Below are 25,963 nucleotides of genomic sequence, written 5' to 3'. Positions count from 1 at the left end.
TGTAACTTGTTGACCCGCAGCACGGAATTGTCCCGCTTGGAGGCAGATTTCGCACTATGATTGACGCGTAACTTGGCCAACAGGTTCCTTCCGCTTATGGTCCACTATCACATTGCACGTGGAACACATGAATTCCCCGCAGTCCGGATCGTCGTGAAACGTCCCTTCCGGATATTGCCTGACCCGTGTCTCACACGACACGTACAGCGAAACCTTCCTCGGTGGACGCCTTCGATTCTTCCTTTCCCTACAAATTCTTCAAGTGCATTTACGCCTGCCAGTGCTAATCGATTGAACCTTTCCGGGTGTGATCCATCACGACGTTGCACCGGGAGCAAAGCAACTCCCCCCGAAACCGCATCGACGCGGATGCGTGTCCCCTTCGAACATTGGCGCTCTCGGTCCTCGCAGGTCGTGTTAACGGCGGCTTTGGCGATAATGTTCAGGTACTTTACTTTTATGGGAGGAGGAAGATGGTGGAGAAGAAGGATCTTCCTCCTCCTCATGGTCGTCGCGGTTCTCGGGCGACGGGATCCGGTCAAGAATTTCGGTCGCTGATGATCGGTTCCAGCAAAACAAACTGCTCGACTGATTTGACAACGAGAACTGTCATATGCGTTTGACAGTTCTCGCTGTCATAAAAATCGAGCAGTCTGATGCGTGAACGAAACAAAACGCATGCCAAAAAGCGAGTTATCGCGGTTAACGCGAGTTAAAGCAAAATAAAGCGGGAAAGCAAAAGTTAGCGCTGCAAAGGTCTGGAAAGGGAGCTTTATCGCTCGGTCAACGCAGGAGTGTCATCCCCCTCGGAAAAACCTCATTTTTTAAATGCATTTTGCTAAGAGAAAAGTTTACAAAAAGTCAACTCTTGGGTACCGTAAACTGGGGTCGATCGGGACACATGGGGCGAATTGGGACAGCAGTTTTAACCATGTTGGAGCACAATATATTAATTTTCTGGTTGGTTTCGGTTAGAACAGACTCAGGCCAACAATATGTGTACATCCATTTTCAAATTTAAAAGCTTTAAGTGCTCTGAAAACTGCTGTCCCTATTCAGACTGTAGTCCCGATGCACCCCAGATTACGGTATGCAAAATTGAAGATTTTTTGACGTAGAATCGAATGGCGTACTCAAAATTTACGTACAGTGTTGCCAGATATGAAAATTTTGCGCTTTAAGTTTTAAAATGCATTTGTAACCCTTTGGACGAGCACTTACGGGAAAACGGACATTAGCATTCGATTGCTGAGAGTTTTTTTTACATTAAATTCAATCAAAACCTCAGGGTAAATTGAATATATCTTAATATATCACGTTTTTAAGTTGAACAGCCCTGTATTGCATAGCAAATGTTTTACTTAACCTTCCCTTGGTATTAAAAAAAAATCACACATATGGTATTGGGGTCCTTTTCGACCCCAAACTATAAAAAATCGGCAAAAATCCAGTTTTTGACCGATTCCGGTTCTTTTGGTCACAAATGAAAGCTTAGAACGTCCCCTTTCCGATACCGACCTGGAAAACCGGATTTGGTCACTTTGGCCACCGGGAATCGGCTACAACCGAAAAAAGGCCTTTTTGAGACCCCAACTTTGACGACCTGTATCTCCGGCTAATTTCAACCAATCAGGATGCTCCGGGTTGCATTCGACAAGTACCTGTACTTTGACCACAAATATTAATATCAGGGCCAGGTGACCTACCGGTTCCGGAAATCCGGAACATCCGAAAAGTTCATAATTTACTGTTTTTCACGTATATGTGATACCAATACTCTCATGGTAGTTGAAATTGATTCATAAAACTTACTAAAAACACAATACACGATTGCCAGAACCACTCTGGAGTGTTAGTTGCCACTTCCGGGTAACCTGGAACCGGTTCCCGGGTACCCGATGAACGGCCAATTTGATTTTTTGTTGAAAACCCATCATGTTGCATATCAAACTTCATGAAATTGAAAGATATGTCCATCTTTGATAATGCCGTTAATCTCTGAGCCATCCTGGCCAATCTGGAACCGGTTACCGGTGGCCCCTTGGGGACACTCCCGGAATATGAGAGAAACCCTATCATCCGACATATCAAACTTCATGAAATTGAAAGATATGTCAATCTACGGTCATGCCGTTGTTCGTTGACCCATTGTGACCAATCTGGAACCGGTTACCGGTGGCCCCTTGGGGACATTCCCGGAATATGAGAGAAATCCTATCATCCGACATATCAAACTTCATGATATTGAAAGACGCCTTGGGGACACTTCCGCAATATGAGAGAATCCCTATCATCCGACATATCAAACTTCATGAAATTGAAAGATATTTCAATCTATGGTCATGCCGTTGTTCGTTGACCCATTCTGGCCAATTTAGAACCGGTTACCGGTGGCCCCTTGGGAACACTCTCGGAATATGAGGTAAACCCTATCATTCGACATATGAAATTTCATGAAATTGAAAGATATGTCAATCTACGGTTATGCCAATGTTCGCTGACTCATCCTGGCCAATCTGGAACCGGTTACCGGTGGCCCCTTGGGGACATTCCCGGAATATGAGAGAAATCCTATCATCCGACATATCAAACTTCATGAAATTGAAAGATATGTCAATCTACGGTCATGCCGTTTTTCGTTGACCCATCCTGGCCAATCTGGAACCGGTTACCTTAGGCGCCTTGGGGACACTTCCGCAATATGAGAGAATCCCTATCATCCGACATATCAAACTTCATGAAATTGAAAGATATTTCAATCTATGGTCATGCCGTTGTTCGTTGACCCATTCAGGCCAATTTAGAACCGGTTACCGGTGGCCCCTTGGGAACACTCTCGGAATATGAGATAAACGCTATCATTCGACATATGAAATTTCATGAAATTGAAAGATATGTCAATCTACGGTTATGCCAATGTTCGCTGACTCATCCTGGCCAATTTGGAATCGGTTACTGGTGGCCTCTTGGGGACACTTCTGGAATATGAGAGAAACCCTATCTTCCGACATATCAAACTTTATGAAATTGAAAAATATGTCAATCTACGGTCATGCCGTTGTTCGCTGATCCATTCTAGGAATTCTGGAACTGGTTCCCGGTGGCCCCTTGGGGACATTCCAGGAATATCATCCGACGCATCAAACTTCATGAAATTGAAAGATATGTCAACCAACGGTAACCGGGAACCGTGGTGTAGGGGTAAGCGTGATTGCCTCTCACCCAGTCGCCCAGTCACTAGTGTGACTAGTGACTTTGGCAGATATCGTTGACGAATGGGGATGAAAATCAGCGGTTCAAAATCCCTTTGACACCGAATTTCCAAACCATCACCATTTCAGACTGCAATTGATTGAAAAACACGTCTTTTTCGAATGTTCCAAAATTAAAGGTGCCGTACCGCCCCTCCGGAGAATTACACAAATGTCGATATCAAAGCTCCGATGAAAAGGTCCAAAGCGGCCGTAACAGTCGTAACTTTTAAACAGGGAAAAATTTCGTTACGAAGGGTTTTTATTTTGTAAATATACATGTATGACCCAATAGGTTGTAATATCCAAATCGATTTTCCAGCATAGCAATTTTTCAGTTCATTTTGGGGTCCTAAACAGCTCCCCAAAGTTTTAAAACGATTGGTTAAGTCCTCACTTTGCGCAAAGCGATTCAATTTTGTATGGGAATTTGTATGAGAAAACCATTTTTTTGGATTTTGATATTTATAAAATCCACGTTTCACGCTGTACTAAAACCGGATTCATATTCGGATGCTCTGGAAGGTGCTCTACAACTTTCCCGAAGAAAGTATGGTGCTAACTTGACCTGAAAGAAGATACAGCGTCCTCAAAATTCGTCTAAAACGTGATTTTCGAGCAAAAAACACGTTTTAGACGAGTTTTGAACACGCTGCATCTTTTTATTGGAGCAAGTTAGCACATACTCTCTTCGGGAAAGTTATAGAGCACATTTCAGAGCAACCTAATATGAACCCGGTTTTAATATAGCGTGAAACGTGGATTTTTGAAATATCAAAATCCAAAAAAATGATTTTTCCCATACTAGTTCCCATACAAAATTGAATCGCTTTGCGCAAGATATGTCCAATCGTTCCCAAACTTTAGGGAGTTGTTTAGGAACCCAAAAGGAACTGAAAATTTGCTGTGCTCACTAAATTTGGATAACTTATTTTTTTCCATACAACCATATTACACCCTAATGATCCAATCTCACCACCAGACTCAATGTCACCCCTGATGACGGTTCAGAGAAACCTTTTTGCGCACTATGTGAGGTTTAACTGTAGTCGGTTTTTCTGGAACGAAGCAACATTTTTGCAATCTTCTAGAAGCAGATTATAGGTATTGTTCAGAACTGCAAAACGCTTTTTGAAGCATGCAAAAATATTGTATTGTTTAAGAGAAATCTACGAAATAAAAAGCGAAACGCCATCGCGTAAAAAGAGGTTTCTCTGTATTACCCATAGCTTTTTTTACGTACCTCATTGACAATCAGTGTTTGTCTCGCGTTAGTTCCCGCGAAAAAAAGTAATTCAGCAATAAATATGCAAAACACCAGATTCTGATGGATAGTATTCGAGTTTGTTTGTAAGCCACGCAGTAAGGCAAGCGACAAAATGACTGAGAATAGCATTGTTAACGACAGCACATAAGCCGAGTACGACGTAATACGAACTGGCATCGATGGTTCAGCGATGTCATCCGGATCGGTAACGTCTATGAGAACGGCATAGCTGGATATTTGATTACAAGTGCAAGTAATGAGTATCGTCTGATTCCATGAGAAATGTTCATAAGGAGGAACCTCCGTTTGGCATCCTAGCCTGGTCCAGAAATTCATGTGGGAATTCCATCGAACGCATTGAGGATTAGATCGAGGCCCGAATTTATGTCGTGGTACTTGCAACCACATTTGTAGCTTAATCGGATGTGTCAAGTACGGATTTCCGATCGGTTTGTATTCAATTAGTGTATTGTACTGTCCAGCGTCCATGTATTGTTGAATGACACTACGCTTTGTTTTGCCTTCCAATCTGTATGCGTTTATGTTCTCAGAAGATATTGACAAGGTGTTTGGAATACTGGAATCTTCAAACGGATTGTTATTTTCCTCTTTTTCACCGTTCCCTTGAATATTCAGATCTTGTTGACCGCTTAAATCGTGTATAGAAACTTTCAAATCATTTGATATCTTTTCATTGTCGTGATTAAGAAGCGTGTCGGAAATGTTGTCATTTTCTTTGTATTGCGAAACATCATTAAATGAAGGCTTTTCTTCTGTTTTTTTGATATTATTTGGAACAAGTATGTTAATTGAAATCAATGGACTGGCGATAATCACGTCGACACCCCACCGACGCATAATAGTTTCATCGAAATTCGCAGCATAAATATCACCAGCATCCTTGTACTGAGCATAACCTACTATAGCACGATGGCCACGCACATTATTGCTTCTATTTTCGAGTGGCACAATGATTTTGCTGTAGAGATCAAACTTATTTTTATCTTGAATGTAATTATTGTACTTTGGAAATGATATCATAGAGAGCTTTTGTTTGCGAGATTCATGTTCAGTTTTTTGAGTATCTAGCTTTTGAGAATTTCGATTGATAACGTGAAGTTGTGTTTCATGTTGAAGGTGAGATTCTTCGTCAACAACATCCAACCCGAACACCATATTATCTTGTACTATTTCAAAAGGATCTGTATACGTATCCTGCTGTGATTTCCCTAATATCATCAAGTATCTGTTAAACGCTTCGACTAAATCATTCGGATTTCGCTGGGTTAGTTCTGTTAGCCTTTTCCACTCCTGCTTATATCGCTTATCTAAAATCATTCCTGCACTAGTAACTAAATTTTTTATATAATGTTTATCTTGGCTATGCGATAAATTAAGGCCACTTTGATTAGATTCATAGTTTAATAGTTCATGTAGCAGTCGCTCTGTAATCAGCAAATCTGACCCGTAAAATGAATGCTGCTTTTTGTTCCGTTCATCGCTTAAATAGCTAAATCCAAACTCATTTGCTTCCCAAAATATGTTGTTCGAAGCTTGTTCTCCTTCAAAGATGTACAGATATCTATTTTGTTCATTTTTCGAGTGATCTTCATCGACTCTTCCGATGCGATCACAAGCATCTTCAAGTGTGGCTGCAATTTTCACCGACACAAATGTATTTATCTCCAACTCTTTTGTTTCTATTTGAGACAATTGTTTGCGCAAATTCAAGAACGGTTCAGAAGTACAATTGAATGCATCCGGCTGGCCCCAACCTCCGTTCTCCAAGTCACATTTACGCGTAACTTTTCCTCTGGCTGCGGAAGGACAGTTTTCGATGGCTACTTCATTAAATGAAGTTCTCGGCCACCAGAGCCCCGCCGCGAACGATTTAGGACATGCATCATACACAACTTCACAACCATTAAGTGTGACTTCTGCATAAGGATTAGAGCATGAGTCGCAACGTCGACCTATCACACCTTCCCGGCATTCGCACTGGCCTGTACTGCTGCACGATTTTCCATAAGAACCTATTGCATAACATTCACATGCAAGACAAGCTGAATCTTTTGATAGTTGATAATGATGTTCCTGACAGAAGCATTCACCAGTGTTTTTATTGCAGACTGGATGGTAGCCGTTTTTTACATTGCATTTACAAGGACCACAGCCCCGTTCGCCCCACCATCCTGCCGGGCACGGTTTTTCTACAATGATCTCACAATATTCCCCGGAGCTGGTGGTGCTATTACACTCGCAAACATATCCTTTTCGTGCCATTTTGTCATACCGACACCGTCCATTTTCGTGGCATGGATGCACAGTACACACTGGGGCGCAGTTGACCCCAACATACCCTTGTTTACATTCGCAATAGGACTGGTCCCAATTCTTAACGCAAGTTGAGTGTTCCGGGCAGCTTTCTGGACATCGGGCATTAGATGTACATCCATCGATAACATTTTCTCTAATAGTTGGTCTATTCAGTATGGATTGGCTATTTCCGATACGCACGTCATGTATGCAACCTTTGAAATATCCATCGTTATCTTCGTTTGGCAAATTACCGTCTGTTCCGCCAATCATTATGCGCCCCACATATAATCCTTGAATTTTTTGTGTCATCGGAAGCACTCCTGTTTGCTGGCCATAATCAACTGATAATGATATTTCATTGCTCATGAGCCATTTTACCTCAATTCTGTGGGACTGTCCGTCGGCCAAATTTGTTCCTGTCAAAAACATTGGTGATGAGTTGTATGTATAGTATAAAACACCGTTGCGTAACGAAAGCACAGCAGAACTATTTTGTCCAATTTGAATCTGCATCAAAAAGGCATCCTTCTGTCTAGTTCGAATCGTTAACGCCGTCAACCACGGAAGTTGTATCGGTCGAAGCAAGGGATTGAAGCTTAAAATTCCATCTCCGTTGAAACGCCAGGGCAATGCAACCGTCTCCTGGCAAGCATTACCGGAAAATCCATCCAGACACTCACACTGCCAACCTTCACCCCATCCTTCTCTACAGGTTCCCCCGTTGAAGCAAGGCTCCGAACTACATGATGCTGACTTTTGCGGACATCCCGCAATTGTTCCGTTGTCCGCAATGTATGAATTAAGGTCAACGTATCTGAAAGACAAAAAAATCAGTTTCATACGTCAAGCCCTAACATTTTTTTGAATAAAATTTTGAATTTGATTTTTTTTAAGCCATGTAAAAAAAACGCTCACCGGTGGTCCAGGTAAACATCTTTGATGCAGCCAATGAAGTCGTGCGAATGAATCTGAAATTGGGTTGCAATTTTCGGAAGACCTCCTAATTGTAGTGGACCGGTCAGGTCCAGGAATCTGTGGCATGATTCAGTCAATGAAGCACAACGACGCTCAAGAACCAAAGTTGTCCGATTTGCACAGTTCCAAGATTGACCAAGATTTGAATATGCTAACGCAGTGTCACAGTTGTCGATTGAAAGTTGTACAGTGCGATTAAAATAGTTCACTTCAACTGTATGCCAATTTCCTGAAATTGTTACCAAGTGTTACTATATACAGGTTTGTCGAAAATGCAAAGCGAAATTTACCGTCGGAAACTTTTTTGTGCTGATCCACCATTACGGATTCGATCCTTTCTCCAAGTGAAAACGAGAACGTAACTCGCCCGTTGATAATCTCGAGAGCAATGAAATCGTTTTCATCGTTGTACCTTCCGTTATAAAGCAATAAACCGTTGTCTCGCATTGTAGCAAACTTAAGTTGAATATTAAGCCGGTGTCTTTTGTTTATACTAGGAAAAGTCAGGAAAGAGTTTCTTGTAAACGAACGAGCCATTAGCTCGCATGTCTTTGTGTATAATGGACTATGAGACATTGTTTGCTTGTCTGCAAGACAACTATATCCTTCGCCACATACTTCAGCGGCGCATGATTTCAAACTATTGATTTCTGTCTCGCAACTAACTCCTGTAAACAATGCTGTACAAACACAGGTATATCCACCTTCATTCCTGACACAGCTTCCTCCATTTTGACACGGTTCAGAATAGCACAAATCCACTTCAGTGTCGCACAAATAATGCTCCTTACTGCCAGTGAACCCTTCTGGACACTTACAGGCAAAAGTGTTCACAGGATGTATTGGGCGGAACAGCACCGTTTCGCTGCTGATGAAACCGGACGCATTTCCAAACTTTAGCACCGATAAGCACTTTTCATAGTTCAAACATGGTTCTCGAACGCACAGGTTATCATCAAACGGAAGTACCTGAACTGTTGCCAATCTAGCCAAAATAGCTCTATTAAGGTAGACTTTTTCTTGGAGATATTGCGGCGAGTAGTACTCTTCAGCGGCTAAATTTGATTTACGGGCGGAGAAGCTAACATTAAGGATTCTTGAATTTACGTCCGTATCATCTTGAATTGAGAACAGATAGATATTTTCCCTAGGGCAAGGAATAATTGCCGCAAGTCCGTCCATGAAAAAGTTTAACAGAGGTGACATAAATGCTTCTTCCGTCATTTCATTCAAGCGCACCGTAATCGAGTTAAATAACATATCTTCAGTTACAAGTCTCACGATCAGCTGCATAATGGCCTTTGCCTCGTTGATGCCGTCGTTTACCGACACTTCCATTGTTGCAAACCGAGGAACATTCGTGTTCAATTGTGGACTCAAAGTCAAACCACCTGTCGAGCTGTTCAGCAGCACCAAATTTGCGTTGTTTCCAGACAAAATCCGATAATTTAATCTATCTGTAACGTCAGCGTCAAAAGCTGGTATTCGCCCGATTACACCACTTGGGAAGCAGTCCTTAAAGTTGTTGAATATTATTTGGAAATCTCGAAGCGTAGGTGCATTATCATTAACATCGGTTACGAATATTTCCACAAGGACATCGCTTCTTAAAGGTGGACTTGCCGCACGAACTACGAGCTCAAAGCGCTTTTTATTCGATTCGAAATCCAGTTCTGTCATCGTCAAAAGTTGCGCTCTTTCGGAGCCAGGCCTAGTTACAAGCGAAAATGCGTTCAAGTCATCACCACCGATTATGGAGTAGTGTACGATGGCGTTTACTCCTTCGTCCGGATCGTGCGCATAAATTTCGCCAATCGCCGAACCAACTGGACTATTTTCGGGAACGTACATGGTAAGTTTATCCGACGCAAAAGTTGGTGGAGAATCGTTTATGTCGTTCAAACGTATTTGAACTTCCACGGAGCTGCTTAAAGTTGGTGTCCCTCTGTCGGCAGCAATAGCAATCAAATGGTACACAGCTATGCTTTCTCGATCGAGACCCTTGTTCGTCCGAATCACACCAGAACTAGGGTCGATCACGAAAGAACCATCTTCCACATCTTTGGAACTAAGCATAAATTTCACTCGACCATTTAGGCCCATATCATCATCTGTAGCTGAAATTTGTAAAACCGATGTTCCTATGAAAGCATCTTCTGCAATTGTTGCTTGATACAGAGGTACATCAAATTGTGGAGAGTTGTCATTGATGTCAGTAATGCTTATTTCGACGTCGGTGGTATCTGCCAGTGAAGGATTTCCGGAGTCTTTAGCCGTCACAGTCAGTAAAAAGGTGCTGGTAGTTTCTCGGTCTAACGCTGCGGTTGTTACAATTGCTCCAGTTTGTACATGAACACTGAATGGCTCATTGGATCCAAGTCCGTTAGATGAACCTTCGTTTAAAGAGTATGTTATCTGTGCGTTTAAACCTACATCGTTATCACTGGCAAAAACCATTAATACTGTGGTTCCAACTGGAGCATCTTCAAAGACCGACGCCGTGTAGGGAGCGTTTTCAAACACAGGTGCAAAGTTGTTAGCATCCGTTATATTAATGTTTACAATAGCTTGGTCGGAACGTTGGCCGGAATCTGTCGCAGAAACCGTTAGCGCAAACCGTTGCTCTTGTTTGTAGTCGAGTGATTGAGCAATTGTAATCAAACCTCGACCATTTTGTGACGTTATCGAGAATCTGCCTCGCGTGTTTCCAGAGGTGATTTCGTAATGTAGTCGGGAATCCTCATCCAAATCGGTCGCCGTTACAGTAGTTACGGGTGTACCTGGTGGCTGATCTTCTGCAATGGATGCCTCATAGTATTTTGGATTAAAAATCGGATCATTATCGTTGATATCCTGGATTGTTACGACCACTGATGTACTAGCTGATTTTGGCGGAATCCCTCCATCTATCGCTACCACTTGGAAAACATATCGACTTTTCTCCTCTCGATCTAGCGGAGAAGTAGTGTGTATCCATCCAGTCCGGGAATCAATGGCAAGTGGTGAATTTTCATCCCTATCTTGTATGCGGTACGATATTTCCGAGTTAACGCCCTCGTCAGAGTCATATGCCTGAACACGAACAATATTGTACCCCACGGGCACACTTTCCAAAACGGCTTCCTGGAACTGCGTCGTGTAGAATCGAGGAGCATTGTCGTTGGCATCTTGTACGTTTACCAGCAGTTGAGTTGTATTGCTACGCGAGGGACTGCCACCGTCTTGGGCACGAATCACCAATCGGTAGCTGCGAATACTTTCGTAATCTAAGGGTTTCACTAGCAAAACATCTCCGCTAATGGAATCCATTGAAAACTGGGACTGAGTATTACCACCGATGATAGCGTATCTAAAACAGAAAAAAGGATTTCAAAGGGCATCCGTATAAAAACCGGAATGTTTATCGCCGGGCTGCGGAGTCGGGTACTTTTCAGGACCCATAGTCGGCGTCGGAGCCGGAAAATTGTGAGAAGATGGAGTCGGAGTCGCTAAATTTCAGAAGCCGGACTAGGAGTCGACTATTTTTCAACATTTTTTTTGTTTGTATAAAGGTTGCTGTTGAAGCCGGAGTCGGTGAAGTCGGATCTTTTTGAAAAGCTGGAGTCGGAGCCGCTTAATGTCCTAAGCCGGAAACATTTAATCTCCATAAGCGGGAGTCAAAGTCACTTCAAAAAGATAACCCGACTCTGCAGCACTGGTTTAAAGTATATTGTTACCTGACTGCAGCATTGTTTCCTTTGTCAGCATCAGTTGCACGAATTTGAGCTATCACATTGTTTTCGTTTGTCCATTGGTCTTCGCTCACATGCACGGTGTATGTTCTTTCACTAAACTGCGGATAGTTGTCATTGTCATCCAAAACATTCACAAACACAGTCGCGGTCGTAGATTTTCGTTCACTTTGCGGTATTGCCATATCAGTAGCCATTACTTGAATCACGTACATCTCAGATATCTCACGGTCCAAAGCACCACGAGTGGTAATGGTGCCAGTACGTGCCTCTATTCGGAAAAGATTGTCCGCATTTTCTCCGACTGTTACATTATCGCCACTAACACTGGCTATCGAGTATTCAATTTCACCATTTTTACCAATATCCTGGTCAGTTGCTCTTATCGTAATGACCGATGAGCCGACACTAGTGCCTTCCCGCACGTTTGCATGGAACTCCTCCGACTCGAATGCCGGTGTATGATCGTTGCAGTCCAGAACATTCACTTGAAGCGTTGATGTACCAGAACGTGGTGGAAAACTGTCATCTGTGGCAATAATTCGAAAATAATGCACGTCCATTACCTCCCGGTCAAGTATAGCTACTGTTTTGACTGTTCCGGATATTGTATTGATTTGAAACATAGATTGTGAACGTGAATCTAACAGTGAAACCATGGTATAACTAACAACAGAATGTTCGGGATCCCGTGCCCGTACTGTGGTTATTTCTGTGCCTGCTGGCTGTTCCTCCTGAGCAGAGACTACATATAATGCTTGCTCGAAATATGGGCTCTGATTTCTCAACTCCCTTTTAACGCGTGTCGCAATGTCTGTGTCATTCAGGTTCTGGTGGTGATATATCACTTTAAGACGATGGTCGGCATCAACAACGTCCATTCTGTCACATTTGACGCTGAAAGTTATGGATAGTTTCCATGATTCTGAAATACACACATCACCGCTGGCAACAAGATCACCAGAATGGGGCTCAATTTTGAATAATCCGTTGTTAACATCTATGTATTTAACCGTGCAGTATTTCAACACCGTTTTAGGAAGAAACGAATTCACAGAATTTATGTATTGCGATTTTTTAAGACAAATCTGGTTCCACTTATCAGTAGTGTGAATGGCATATGAAGCAAATGTTTCCGAAATCCACTGTCGCGCTTCATTTATCTTTCGATGTATTCGTTCATCTGAGGATATTGGCGAAGAACGCTTTTTTCTTGAGATTATTTCACTTCTATGCTTGTTATTCTCTATTGTTTCGAAGAGTACGTCGCCATCTTGCAATGTTGTGTAGCTTGTGATGTTTGAACTTTTCAAATGTTGAGTATTTACCAGGCCACCCTCGAACAAACCATTGGTTGTAAGCCTTCGTTTGAAGCGATGATTTTTGCCAGCATCATCTTCCATAAATAGTTTCCTAAAACTTTCTGCTTCTGCATCATCAATACAATTTATACCCACTATGAAAATTCGCAGTGGCAGGCTGTAGTAATCTATGCTGTGCAGTCTATTCGAGGTGGAATCTACATAAAAAGTGAACAAGCTAGGATAGTGTATACCATCGCATCGAACTGGTCTTCTAAGGCTTATTTCGCCGTTTTTAGCGTCGATATTAAGCAAATGGTGCACAAAATGTGCCGACTTGTGTGCATTTATTTTGTAATGTCTTTCGGAACCCAACTTGTATACTGATGCATTAAACACTATTTTACCGGGATTGTCGTTTTCATTTAAAATTACCATATAGCTACTAACATAAGGAAAAAGCAGGAATGGCAAATAAGCTATTAAGCCGGATCGTTTCATTTTTATGAGTTGTCAAGAACAACCAGCAATAGTATCGTTATAAACTCATCCTTAGTGAATGCCTGAAATGATAAAAAGAAACATTTATTGCTGATTTATGTCAAACGATCTATATCACCATAAAAAAAACAAGTTGGTATGGGACCATCCATAAACCACGTGGATATTTTTTTGGGAATCTGTTACTCCTCCCCCCCCCCCTCCCCTCGTGGACAATTGTCCGTTCAAAAAAAAAAAAAAAAATTCAGAAAAGTTTACAACATCCTGAGTGGGCCCGAATAATACTCTCGCATGTGCGCCCCGGGACCGTGGTGTAGGGGTAAGCGTGGTTGCCTCTCACCCAGTCGGCCTGGGTTCGATCCCAGAAGGTCCCGGTGGCAAATTTTGTGACGAGATTTGTCTGATCACGCCTTCCGTCGGACAGGGAAGTAAATGTTGGTCCCGGTCTAACCTAGAGGTTAGGTCGTTAGCTCAGTCCAGGTGTAGGAGTCGTCTCCCTGGGTCCTGTCTCGGTGGAGTCGCTGGTAGGCAGTTGGACTAACAATCCAAAGGTCATCAGCTCGAATCCCGAGGTGGATGGAAGCTAAGGTGTAAAAAGAGGTTTGCAATTGCCTCAACAATCAAGCCTTCGGACACCTAGTTTCGAGTAGGAATCTCGCAATCGAGAACGCCAAGGCAATGCTGTAGAGCGAATAATTTGATTTTTGATGTGCGCCCCTTGTACGAAGCGTAATGCACACCCGTAACGCAGCGAGCAGCTGTCAGCCGAGGTCAACAAACGATCAGCCGAACAGTTTTTTTTTTTGTCTGGCCGGCGATACGATTCCCTTTGTAAGTTGATCGAGAGGGATGCCGGAGGATCGTGGCCTGGCTTTTGGTGGGGGTGTATTATCTGCCCGGGAAGCAGGCTCTCGCTGAGGCATCTCTTGGAACCTGGTGGAAAGGGGAAGGTAGTCCGAGTTGGTGCTATAATAGCCTGTTGCATTTAAACTGCATTCAGCCGTTACTGTTGTGCTAGCCTACTGTCACCAAAAAATCGTAACCCGTGCCGTCACTCTGCCGATTTGCTGTTGTTGGTGCTCTGCAGTGTTGTTGATCTGTTCGCGATGTCTGACGAGGAAGAAATTATTTATGCTAGCTGCGAAAAGAAGAATTGGGACCCAAAAAAAGGAATTGGATGTTGCCATTGCCACAAGTGGGAGCACTTCAAGTGCAAAAATGTTTTGGAGAAGGCAATCCCAAAATTACGTTCGAAGCCGTACTTCTGTTCGGACGGCTGCTTGGCCGCACACGAAAGTGTACCGCGCAGTTCAGCTGTGGATGCAGAGCTGCTGAATCGTATGAATGAGCTGATGTCGGAGGTGAAGGGCATTAAAAACACTGTCACAGAAATCGAAAAATCACAAACATTCATTTCTGGTGAATTCGACAAGCTCATGAAGGAGATGGTCGTCCTGAAGAAGGATCACAACAATTTAACTAAAAATGTTGGCGACCTTTATGGAAAACACCAAACTGTAAACACCAAGGTTAGTCAGCTCGAGCTTGAGGTGGACCGCCTCGCCAGAGCTGAACTAACCAACAACATGGTTATTCTTGGCTTACCGTCTACGAAGGACGAGGATGTGGGTGATCTGGTGCGCAAGGTTGCCACCTCAGTGGGATATAACCTGCCAGAGGGAGCTATTAAGGAGGCAAAGCGGCTGTTTCCCAAGGATAAAAACAACACTCGAGCAACGATCCCGATCAAGGTGACATTCTCCGATGAGCGGATCAAGGAAGGACTTTTTGCCGGCAAGAAAGCTCGTGGACAACTATAGCCTTCGTCTGTTGACCCGAAATTCGGTTCTTCCAACAGTAGAATAATGCTGCGCGATGAAATGACTTCTTTTGGCATGAACCTACTGAAGGAGACCCGTGAAGCTGAGTACCTGACTGACTACAAGTTCATCTGGCCTGGGCGTAATGGTGTGGTGCTGGGGAAAAAATCGGAGAACTCACCGGTTCACGTGATTCGCTCAATCGCAGATCTTCATAAGCTGGAACACACAAGCTCACACAAGCGCCCGCTCAGTTCATCTGAGAATTCATCGCCGGAACTCAGCCAACCAATTGCGAGTCCCGGACGCCAGAAGATACCACGCATGTAGTGGAAAAGCTGTCGATTTTGTATTTGTCTTTTGTTTTATTTGATTTTAATGTTTAATACCAATAAAAGTTATGATTGTATTGATGAGTGGATTGTGAGCAATAAAAATTCTCCCTGTTTTACTTCGTTTTTTTTTAAATTTTGCAACTAAATATACGTAGTATGAACAATCTTTCCAAATTCGACTCTTTAAAAGAAATTCTTCAAAGATGTGATCAACGTGTTGATGTCGTGGTCTTGGGCGAGACCTGGGTGCAGAATGATCGAGCCTGTTTATTTAAGGAAGATTGCAGTACACTAAAACCCCCGTTTACGCTCAGGCGTTAAGCTTTGTATTTCGTCGATTTCTCTGAAACGACGCAACATTTTTGCAATCTTTTTAAAGCAATTTATACGTCTTGTGCAGATCTACAAATTGATTTCAAATGAATGTAGAAACATTACACTGTTTTCGAGAAATCAACCTAACATAAAGCGTAACAACTGAGCGTAATCGGGGGTTTTAGTGTTTCCATTGGGGAGCACACCAGTGAACGACGTCCCATCAGTATTGGAGTTCCCCAGGGGAGCAATCTGGGCCCGCTGCTGTTCTTGTTGTTTATAAACGACATTAGTAAGCTGAAACTTAACGGGAAAATGCGGCTCTTTGCTGACGACACGTCGGTATTTTACCGAGGAAGGGACTGTGCTGAACTGCAACACAAGATTGCAGAAGACATCACTTTGCTCAACGCGTACTTCAGGTCGAATGTGCTGTCCCTGAACCTAGGGAAGACTAAGTTCATGATCTTCCACACATCAAGGCGAACAATTCCTGGCCACCCACCTTTGACTGTTGATGGGCAAACGATTGAAGAAGTCTCCAGTTACCCGTTCCTTGGTCTGATTCTTGACAGCACCATGGGTGGAAACCTCATATAACTGCCCTTAAAAGCAAGCTAAGCTCACTTTGTGGAATCTTCTGGAGAATTGCTGCGTATATTCCATACCCACAAATGAAGATGCTGTACTTTTCCCTGGTACACTCACGAATCCAGTACCTGATTGCCAACTGGGGCGCAGCATGCAAAACCGATCTGCGTGGCAATCATCTCGCGGAAACCAGCATTATTCCCTACCACTGACCTGTACTCGGACATGACGGATTCGGTGCTGCCATTGAAAGCACTGTACGAGCTTCAAACGACGGTGCAAATTCGCAAATACTCAACGGACGCTACCCAGCACCACAACTTCAAGCTACAAGTCAGAGTCTCGTCTCGGACCACCCGCCAACAAGGAGAGTTTGTTCTGGATCGGCCATACAGCGAGTTTGGAAGAAAAATTTACCTATTTTGGAGGCAAACTGTACAACGCTCTATCCCGCGAATGCAAACAATCACCAACCCTGGCTGCCTTCAAGCGTCGTTTGACGATCATCATCAAGCAGAATATCCACCAATATGTTTGATACACCACTTATGCCTCTGTTTACGTTTCGTTTCATGCCACCGCCGCCCACCGCCACCCAACGTCGCCCACAGCCACCCATCGCCGCCCATCGCCACCCCTCACCATCACACGCCACTAACTTGAACAAACCAAGCTGTCCCGTAACATAAAAAATGTATCTTAAAAAAAATCCTAAATTGTTGTTAAGTAGTTAAGCACTGCCTTAAAGGAGCTCTGGCTCACTGGCACGTGCTGCAGTATTAATAAAAAATGTAAAGATCGATGAAAAGATGAGAGGGCATGTAGCCCTACTCCATAAAAAAAAAAGAAATAATCAGAATATCAGAATATGAAAAATAAGACAAACCGAGCCTAACGAATGGAGTAGGTGAATGTTCCAACTTCCAGTTGGATGTGCGTAATTCGGTCTTTAAAAAACAAAAAAAAAATAAATAAATAAAAAAATATCAACCATAAAAAATCATTCAATTTCCTAATTATGCCTTTGGAGATTTTTGTTCAATTATGTCTGAGTGCTAATTAACATCGCATGCTACTACTACTATACTACTGCTGCTGGTTCCCGGTGCTGCATTTTCAGTTTTCCTTTTTGATGATGAATCCTCAGGGCAAGTATCGAACCCAAGATCACTCCAAATGACAAGTCCGGGCGCGCGTCTGCTTCTTTCCACGAGGGGTTATGTAGGATGAACAGGCCTAAACGTCAATAAGAAGTCTGCGGTCATCTAGGTTTTACCAAGTTCACTAACAGTTTGAACATAAGCTGTTTCTATTTTTAGAACTATCTGTGCTTGTTTCGTCAACATGTTCTTGCTCGGTTCTTAGAACACGAACGTGAACTACACATAAACATAAACATCTTGTTTACGTGAAATCCCATCCGAAGCCAGAGGTCAATTCTTCTATGTTATCATGTTTAGCAAACTGAAATGGAACATCATGTCTGCAAATGTGATTTTGCTTTTCGAGTTCTACAAGCATGTTCCATTTGAGTCAGAATAAACTTCAAGATCAACTATTCGTAATCTGTTGCTAGATTTGGCATTTGTGTTGCACAACCATGTTGAACAAAAGTTTTTTGATCAAAATTAAAACAATTGACCAAATTTTATGACACTTGTTCAATTGGATGCCAAATTTTATGACACTTGTTGTTGTAATTAACGTATAAAAATGCTTGTGCAGCAATTGTTCAACAAAAAAAATAAAAAGCGATGTTTTACTTGCTACTTGGGACAAGTGGTAACTTTGGTCAATCGGGTGAGCAATGGCATTGAAGCCTAAAATGCACCAAAATTTAGTGTCTAGCGTCAAATTTATCGAAAGTAACCAAACGGAATGGCGTATCGTAAAGTTAACATTCTTTTAACATCACTCCTTTTGGAAGTGATAAAAATGAACAAAACTATAGGATAGAGAGAGGGAGGGAGAGGACTAATTTGCCCTGGTTGTGATTGTCGTGTCAGCAACAAATAATAAAATTGTGTATTCCAAGAGTAGGAATTGATTGCGTAAAGTAACGAGAAGTATGATGTAAAAAAAGGATTTTCACGATTTGGAAAAGACAACAACGGCTTATGAGTTCTCACTGAATAGGCCCTTCCGGCTTGTGAGCTCTCACTGAATAGGCCCTTTCGGCTTGTGAACTCACTGAATAGGCCGCAACGACTTGTGAAAAGACAACAACGGCTTGTGAACTCACTGAATAGGCCGCAACGATTTGGAAAAAGACAACAACGGCTTGTGATTTCACTGGATATGTTGCAACGACTTGTGAGAAGACAACAACGGCTTGTGACATCAACGGTTCAGGCTTGTGAGTAATTACGGAAAAGTTTAAGTCAACATAGGCTAGCGAGTAGTCGCTGAATAGGCCAGGCTTGTGGTAAACCGAAGGTCGAAATCATGTTAGTTTCAACAAGAAAATAAAGGTGATTGAATCTAAGTTTCAACCGAATTCAACGAAGGTTTGATTACTTGTTTGAAATATGGTTAGTATCTCTTTTTAACTCTACATGTATAGATGAAAAGGATGGATTAAAAAAATATACGAAGTTTATGCAATGGAATGCAATCAGAGCGGTGGAGAGCTAGTTGGCGTCAGGTCTGGTTTGATTAAAAAAATCCATTTCTGGTAGGTAAAATAAGCATGACTGATTTAGTTTGATTGCGTTTGTGATTTGCGCCGGTGATTTTTTAGGGGAGGAGGGAAGATGTGTGGGCGGTAAAAAACACGATTAAAAACCATTTCTGATCACTTTTTCATTTTAATGCAAAAAAAATATTGACAAGACAACATTTTTTCGATGGATCAATTATGGTCCCCTTGGAACGAGCTGTCAAGTAGGACCTTTTCTGTCAAGAAAGGCCGTGAAGTTAGTTTTTAAAAATTGAATTAAAAATCTATTTTAAATCCTTTGAGGTCGACATGGGTCAGGGGACATCGGCATGATCTCAGATGGTCATAACTTTCAATTTCATGAAGTTTGATACGTCGGATTATAGGGTTCATAGCATATTCCGATATTGTCCCTCAGTGGCCACCGATAGCCGGTTCCGGAGTATCCAGGTTGGGTCAGGGGACGTCGGCATGACCTCAGATGGTCATAACTTTCAATTTCATGAAGTTTGATACGTCGGATGATAGGGTTCATTGCACATTCCGATAATGTCCCTCAGTGGCCACCGGTAACCGGTTCCGGAGTGACAAGGTTGGGTCAGGGGACATCAGCATGACCGGTTCCGGAGTGACAAGGTTGGGTCAGGGGACATCAGCATGACCTCAGATGATCATAACTTTCAATTTCATGAAGTTTGATACGTCGGATGGTAGGGTTCATTACATATTCCGTAAGTGTCCCCCAGTGGCCACCGGTAACCGGTTTCGGAGTGACCAAATTTGGTCATGGGACATCGGCATTACCTCAGATGGTCATAACATTCAATTTCATTAAGTTTGATATGCAACATGACGGGTTTCTAGCGTGACAATTATTGGAACCGTTTTAGTGGTACCCTGGAACCGGTTCCGGTTTGGCCACAGTTGGCCAGAATCGATACCAAACAGTCAGGGGTAGTAGTGGGTCTCGTGGCGCAGGGGTAGCGGCTTCGGCTGCCGATCCCGATGATGCTATGAGACGCGGGTTCGATTCCCGCCTTATCCACTGAGCTTCTATCGGATGGTGAAGTAAAACGTCGGTCCCGGTTTCTCCTGTCTCGTCAGAGGCGCTGGAGCAGAAATCCCACGTTAGAGGAAGGCCATGCCCCGGGGGGCGTAGTGCCAATAGTTTCGTTTTTTTTAGTCAGGGGTAGTATGTAGTATCCTTCTGCAATGATTTGCAAATTAATCCGTTTCTAAAGACTGGTCCGTGTGACGGTTTTATGTCAAAAACTGCAAAAATCAAGTTTTCCGGATGTTCCGGGTTACTGGAACCGGTGGCCACTATAGACCAATTATTTTTTCTGGGACTTAAAATTCAGGTTATTATCTGTCGAATGCAACCGGAAGCAACCTGCTATGTGCAATCGTTTCGGAGATACAGGTCCTCAAAGTAGGGGCCTCAAAAAGGACTTTTTTCGGTTAAAGTAGGTTCCCGGTGGCCACGGTGTCCAAAACCGGTTCTGTCGGTCGGATTCAGAAAGTAGACATCCTAGCCTTTCATTCGCGGTCAAGACATCCAAAATCGGTTACAATCTCGAATTTTGGCAGCCGAAAACATTTCTGGGTCCTATAGGAATACCATACGTGTATGTAGAAAACGAAGACCATGGCCAGGTTAAGCTTAATTTAAGGACCCAATTGCAAAAAAGTGCATGTTTCCCATCGGCTCCAACCTTCCATCGGATGAGGAAGTAAACCGTCAGTCCCGGCCCCCCGGGTTGTTGTTAGGCCGTTAAGTCATTCCAGGTGTAGGAGTCGTCTCCATGCCATATGTACAAACAACACACCAAAACAAGCCTGCTCCGGTGGATCGCTGGCGGCGGTTGGGTGGAAAAATCCCACAAAAAAATAATTATTTCATGAGAATGAAATTTGAAACATTTTAACACTTCTTAGTTGATGTTTTGACGTAGACTACGTCTTTGTCGAAGGTACTGGGGTGCCATTCCAAAAAACCCGGGCCGAAGGCCCTGGTTAACTGCGTCATCCGTCAAATTCGAAAATTATTCAGCAATTTGCTATAAAACTTTCATTGTTGGCAAAATAGTTTTACTATTGAAACAATTGAATGTTTTAAAATGTTTTCAAAATGCAGAGATTTTGCAAGCAAAATGAGCGCTTCCCACTCACGGACGGGAATGTCAAGTACCTATTTTGAGGGGAAAATCATCCGAGCAACGCGACCGAGTGTCGGTCGCGAAAAAGGAGGGGAAGTAGCGGGCCGAATCATATATAAGAAAGTGCGCCAGTTTTCATTCCAACATTCACGTCTCAGACGTCGGACCGGCAGCAGCAGCAGCAGCAGCAGGAAAGCTCAGCCCAGAGCAGCAGCAGCAGGAGAGAGAGGGACCAGAACTGGAAAAGAAGCGCGCATCGCCTTCTCGTCGTCACCGTCAGCCAGTTGCCTCTCGATGGCCGGACCGTTTGGATCTTTCGTGGTAGGGGGTGAAGACTTCCCAACTCTTCGGAGTTGCCTCACTCCCCGTCCCTCGTCCCACCCGGGACGAGGCATCAACAAGATGAGGCGCGCGCCTGCTGCCTTCCGCCGAAAAGCCTCTCGTGGGTCAAGCCGTGGTTGGGAAACAATCAGGACATCCAACTAGCTCGTCGCATTCGCGGCGAGCGCTTCTGAAAGAGTTACGTCGTATCCAATTCCAAACTTTTGAAAGAGTTGCCCTCATCCCTCGTCCCACCCGGGACGAGGCAGCGAGCTGCAATAATTTCAATTTAAATTTCAGGAACAAATTTTGGTCTTCGGGGGCGACGGAATGCACAGCTTTATGAGGTTGCTCTCGCCCCCAACCTCTCTGCCCTCCCCCCATTCTGCTCTTAGCATTCTTGCAAAAAATCATCCAATGCTTTCGTTTACCTTCAAAATCAATAATTATGTATTGATTCATGCCTAGAAATGCTAAAAGTTTATTAATCTTTTTAACCTTATTCAAAAATTTCGAAGAATTTCATTTTTTCGAAAGTGTCGAAAGTTAATCATCTATATATCTAGAGGTTTTTTAAAAAAAAAAACGTTCCTATAAGCTATTGTGTTTCATATGTATAAAGTAGAGAGCCTAGAGCTTATTAGAGAACGGACATCAAATCAAATCAAAAATCAAATTATTCGCTCTACAGCATTTCCTTGGCGTTCTCGATTGCGAGATTCCTACTCGAAACTAAGTGTCCGAAGGCTTGATTGTTGAGGCAATTGCAATCCTCTTTTTACACCTTAGCTTCCATCCACCCCGGGATTCGAACTGACGACCTTTGGATTATTAGTCCAACTGCCTACCAGCGACTCCACCGAGACAGGACCCAGGGAGACGACTCCTACACCTGGACTGAGCTAACGACCTAACCTTTTTTTTTTAGGTTAGTCCGGGGCCAACATTTACTTCTCGTCCGACGGAAGGCGTGATCAGACAAATCTCGTCTCGAAAAATGCCACCGGGACCGTCTGGGATCGAACCCAGGCCGACTGGGTGAGAGGCAACCACGCTTACCCCTACACCACGGTCCCGGCTTAGAGAACGGACATCTCAAACCCAAAAGTGGCAATCGAAGCACGAGAACTGTCAAACGGAGGTACCAATCGATCAAAATCCTTTGTCTTAGGCTCGCTTGGTACCTCCGTTTGACAGTTCTCGTGCTTCGATTGGTACTTTTGGTTTGAGATGTCCGTTCTCTAATAAGCTCCAGGCTCTCTAGTATAAAGGACTTAATCCAAAAAGTCTAGATATGTTTATAGTACATACCCTTAACCCCTTCCCGCCCAGAGCTAAATCGAGATTTTTTACGTTTTTCGCCATTACTTGAAACTGGACCGACCAAATTGGATGAAACTTTCATGGTTATACGTTAACATTCGCAATTCGCAATTTTCAGTGTAAGAACGGGCCTTGACCGATCTTATGCACTAGGTTCCCGACGAACACGCACTGCCCTTACACCTACATCTCACCCTTGCTCTGAGTCAGTACGAGCAGCACGTTAGAACACGCTTTGAGTGTTCGTGCCAGGCATGCACACCTTCTTTTCCGGTTACGCATTTTAACTCGGCCGGGGGTGGTACATTACGTAGGGTTTGATGTAAGTATAAGCGCCTAACCATTTGTAGTGTGCCTATCAATTTTCATTAAAGCAAAAACTGTTATATTTTAGTTTGAATTCAAAAACTAATTGTTATTTTACTGTGTATTGTTTTCTTCTGAAATCTTTCCTAGTGTTGAGTCGTGTTTATCTGTTGCTATTTCTTTTGTCGCGGTGATTTGTTACAATTTTTGGTCCTAAGCATGTTATAAAAGTTTACCAAAAGTACAATAGTAATATTTGTTTTAATCCTTTAACCATTCCATAAATTGAGTAAGGGCTCAAACCTCACTTGTTTGAAAAAAGGGTGAAGATTGAAAACAATAGAAAACAAAGAATCAATAGAAAGAGAATGATGAGCGTATTTAAAGAATAAAAATGAGAAGCTAGATGTATTAGATGTAAAATTAGACAATAGTTAATAAATAGAGATACAAAACAAGCTTAGATAATAGTAATGATAATTTATATAATCAAACATATAAATTCGCAATAAAATCAAAAAAGATTAGGCAAATGATAAATAGACTTGATATTATTACAGCAGTATCAATTGGTAAATAAGAGTGAAAAGCTTTGAGAGAAAAGAGAATCAAAAGTTAGTCAAATCAAAATCAAATGATAAATATTAAATAGAAGAATCAGTGAAGAAGCGAGAATCAGTAGAGCAAAATAAAAATAGGAGATAGGCGGTAGCTGAGAATGAAGAGAAGAGAAACCCCGTTGTGCGATGTTTCAGGTACATCCACAGCAGTTGACTCAACATACTGCGAATCAAAACAATACCGTCTGTCTACTATCACAAATTACTTCCCTTTCCCACATTGTCGCGCCCCTTTCTTTTAGCCGTCTCGACTCTGTCCCGCGGTGGTCAAAGGTTTACGATCCGTTTCCACAGGCCACCAGCTAGGTCATCATTAAAACCAAGCCAACGTGGAGTTAAGAAAATAGGACACTCGCAAGGAACCAGAGCTATACTGTTCTGATCAAGATAATTCGAATGATCTAACAGAACTACGGATGTAGTTAGTTGCGCTCCTTCCAGGATGTTCCTTACGTGGACGTCAACCGAAGAGCACGCAACAAGGTCAGTGCCATTGCATGCTCTTAGATATCAATCCTTGGCCTGCGGTTATACGTTAACATTCTATATAAACTAACGCATGTTGAACCAGGTTGAAAAAATGTATGTATGGGCGTTAGAAGGTAAAAAAAAAATCTAGAGCAAATATTTATGGTTTATACACTCAAAATAATCCACACGTTGATGCTACCTGAAAATCACGTATCCCAGATTTTCCCCTCGCTAGGCTCTTTTTACGTGACACACGTTAAAATGATGTGACAGTGTACTGGCAAAAAAATGTTTTCACGTTGATGTTACGTGAAAAGCCTTATGATATTTTGCCACCAGGGTTTTCCATGTAGTTTTTATGTGTTTTGAAATGTAGCTTGAAAGGGACTCGAGTGCGCCATTCGGCAAAAATTCTACGTGATTATTTTAGTATGAAAATTGATTGCGTTCGGTGAAGAACTGCTGCCGGACTTGTGCTTGCAAAATTTTATCAAAAATAGAACAAACGATAAGTTTAATTAAGTTTACATGATTTTATTTATAAATAATTATATATTTTTTGCAGCGGCCGAACTCTGGAAGCAGCATACTTTCACCGTGGCCACTTGGATTCTGGCCCGTTCTAATACAAGCGGTTGGTCGTGGTGATCGATGCAACCGAAAATGTCACGGACATTGCGAACACTTGCCGGGTGCCCCGGAGGAGTGCGAGGTTGCTTTGCGGCCATCTTCTCGTCGGCCTAGGCCAGTGTGGTGCCCGCGCCAAAGTTGTTCGAAGCAGCAAGTTGTATCCGGTAAGACACGGGTATGAATCTTCAAGCAATTTCAATATGGCGACTTGTATCAGAAGAAAGTGAGGCATTTTCGCTAGTTATTGCTTCAAATCATTCATGCATTCATGAATGCCTTGTACAGGCTGATTCTACAAAATATTTTCCTGCGTGCTGGAGTGGTCGGTGCCCTCAGGGAGGTTCTCTCGGGAGGACATTTACAGAACCATACGATTTTGGACAATATGGGTGTTTACACACAAGACGATGATTCTAGTCAGAAACTTCTGTACTGTACTGTTTTCGTGTAGTTTTTGCCTCAGTTTATGTTGTCTAGTTTTCCCACTCTGCGTTACATGTAAACACACACATATTTGTAAATAACAGAACACAAACAGGACGAAGAGGTCAGTGAACTTGTCCTGACCGAACATTTTCTTGTAGGAAAACCACCTCAGAACAGTCCCATTCCCTGACAGACCTCAGAACAGGTCAGAACAGTTCGGTTCAGTACAGTTACTGTGAAATACAGTTTAATTTACCGCGAATAAAGTATTTTAGTAATAAACAGTTCAGTATTTGTATCGCGAGAACTTTTGATTGTATTTACCGGGAAAGAAAGTGCGACAGGATCAACAGACGTTCTTATGTGCGCAGTCAATGGGTATCAAAATTCATGGTTTTCAATACTGGTAATGAAAATGACCATTTTGACAGTATTGGCCACAACTTGGAGTGGTCGGTGCCACCAGGAAGGTACTCCCGGGAGGACAATTACCGAATTGCGAGCTCATCTCGGAAGTGTTATATCCCCCTCGCCATTTAGGGTATTTTCATCAATTTGAAAAATTGTACTCTATTTTCACGAGCACCATCTGGCAACACTAGTCTCGTGATGTTATCAAAAGGAAATTCATTTTTTTCTTTA

The 25,963-nt window shown here is 42.7% G+C and overlaps 1 protein-coding gene across 1 annotated transcript in view; it reads right to left on the bottom strand.

Moving 5' to 3' along the window:
• The window catches only part of LOC120424212 (protocadherin-like wing polarity protein stan), a 63,497-nt gene that overhangs the window by 28,214 nt on the left and 9,320 nt on the right, over positions 1–25,963 (bottom strand). Inside the window, exons 2-5 of the mRNA XM_039588266.2 lie at positions 11,529–13,407; positions 8,103–11,161; positions 7,753–8,041; positions 4,495–7,651 (exon numbers count right to left, since the gene is read on the bottom strand). Of these exons, the coding sequence (XP_039444200.1) occupies positions 4,495–7,651; positions 7,753–8,041; positions 8,103–11,161; positions 11,529–13,345 (8,322 nt within the window). The 5' untranslated portion in view covers positions 13,346–13,407. The remainder of the gene's footprint in view (positions 1–4,494; positions 7,652–7,752; positions 8,042–8,102; positions 11,162–11,528; positions 13,408–25,963) is intronic.

This window comes from Culex pipiens, unplaced genomic scaffold (genome assembly GCF_016801865.2).
Source record: "Culex pipiens pallens isolate TS unplaced genomic scaffold, TS_CPP_V2 Cpp_Un0003, whole genome shotgun sequence".
Lineage (NCBI taxonomy): Eukaryota > Metazoa > Arthropoda > Insecta > Diptera > Culicidae > Culex > Culex pipiens.
This window is presented reverse-complemented; position numbering and strand designations above follow the sequence as displayed.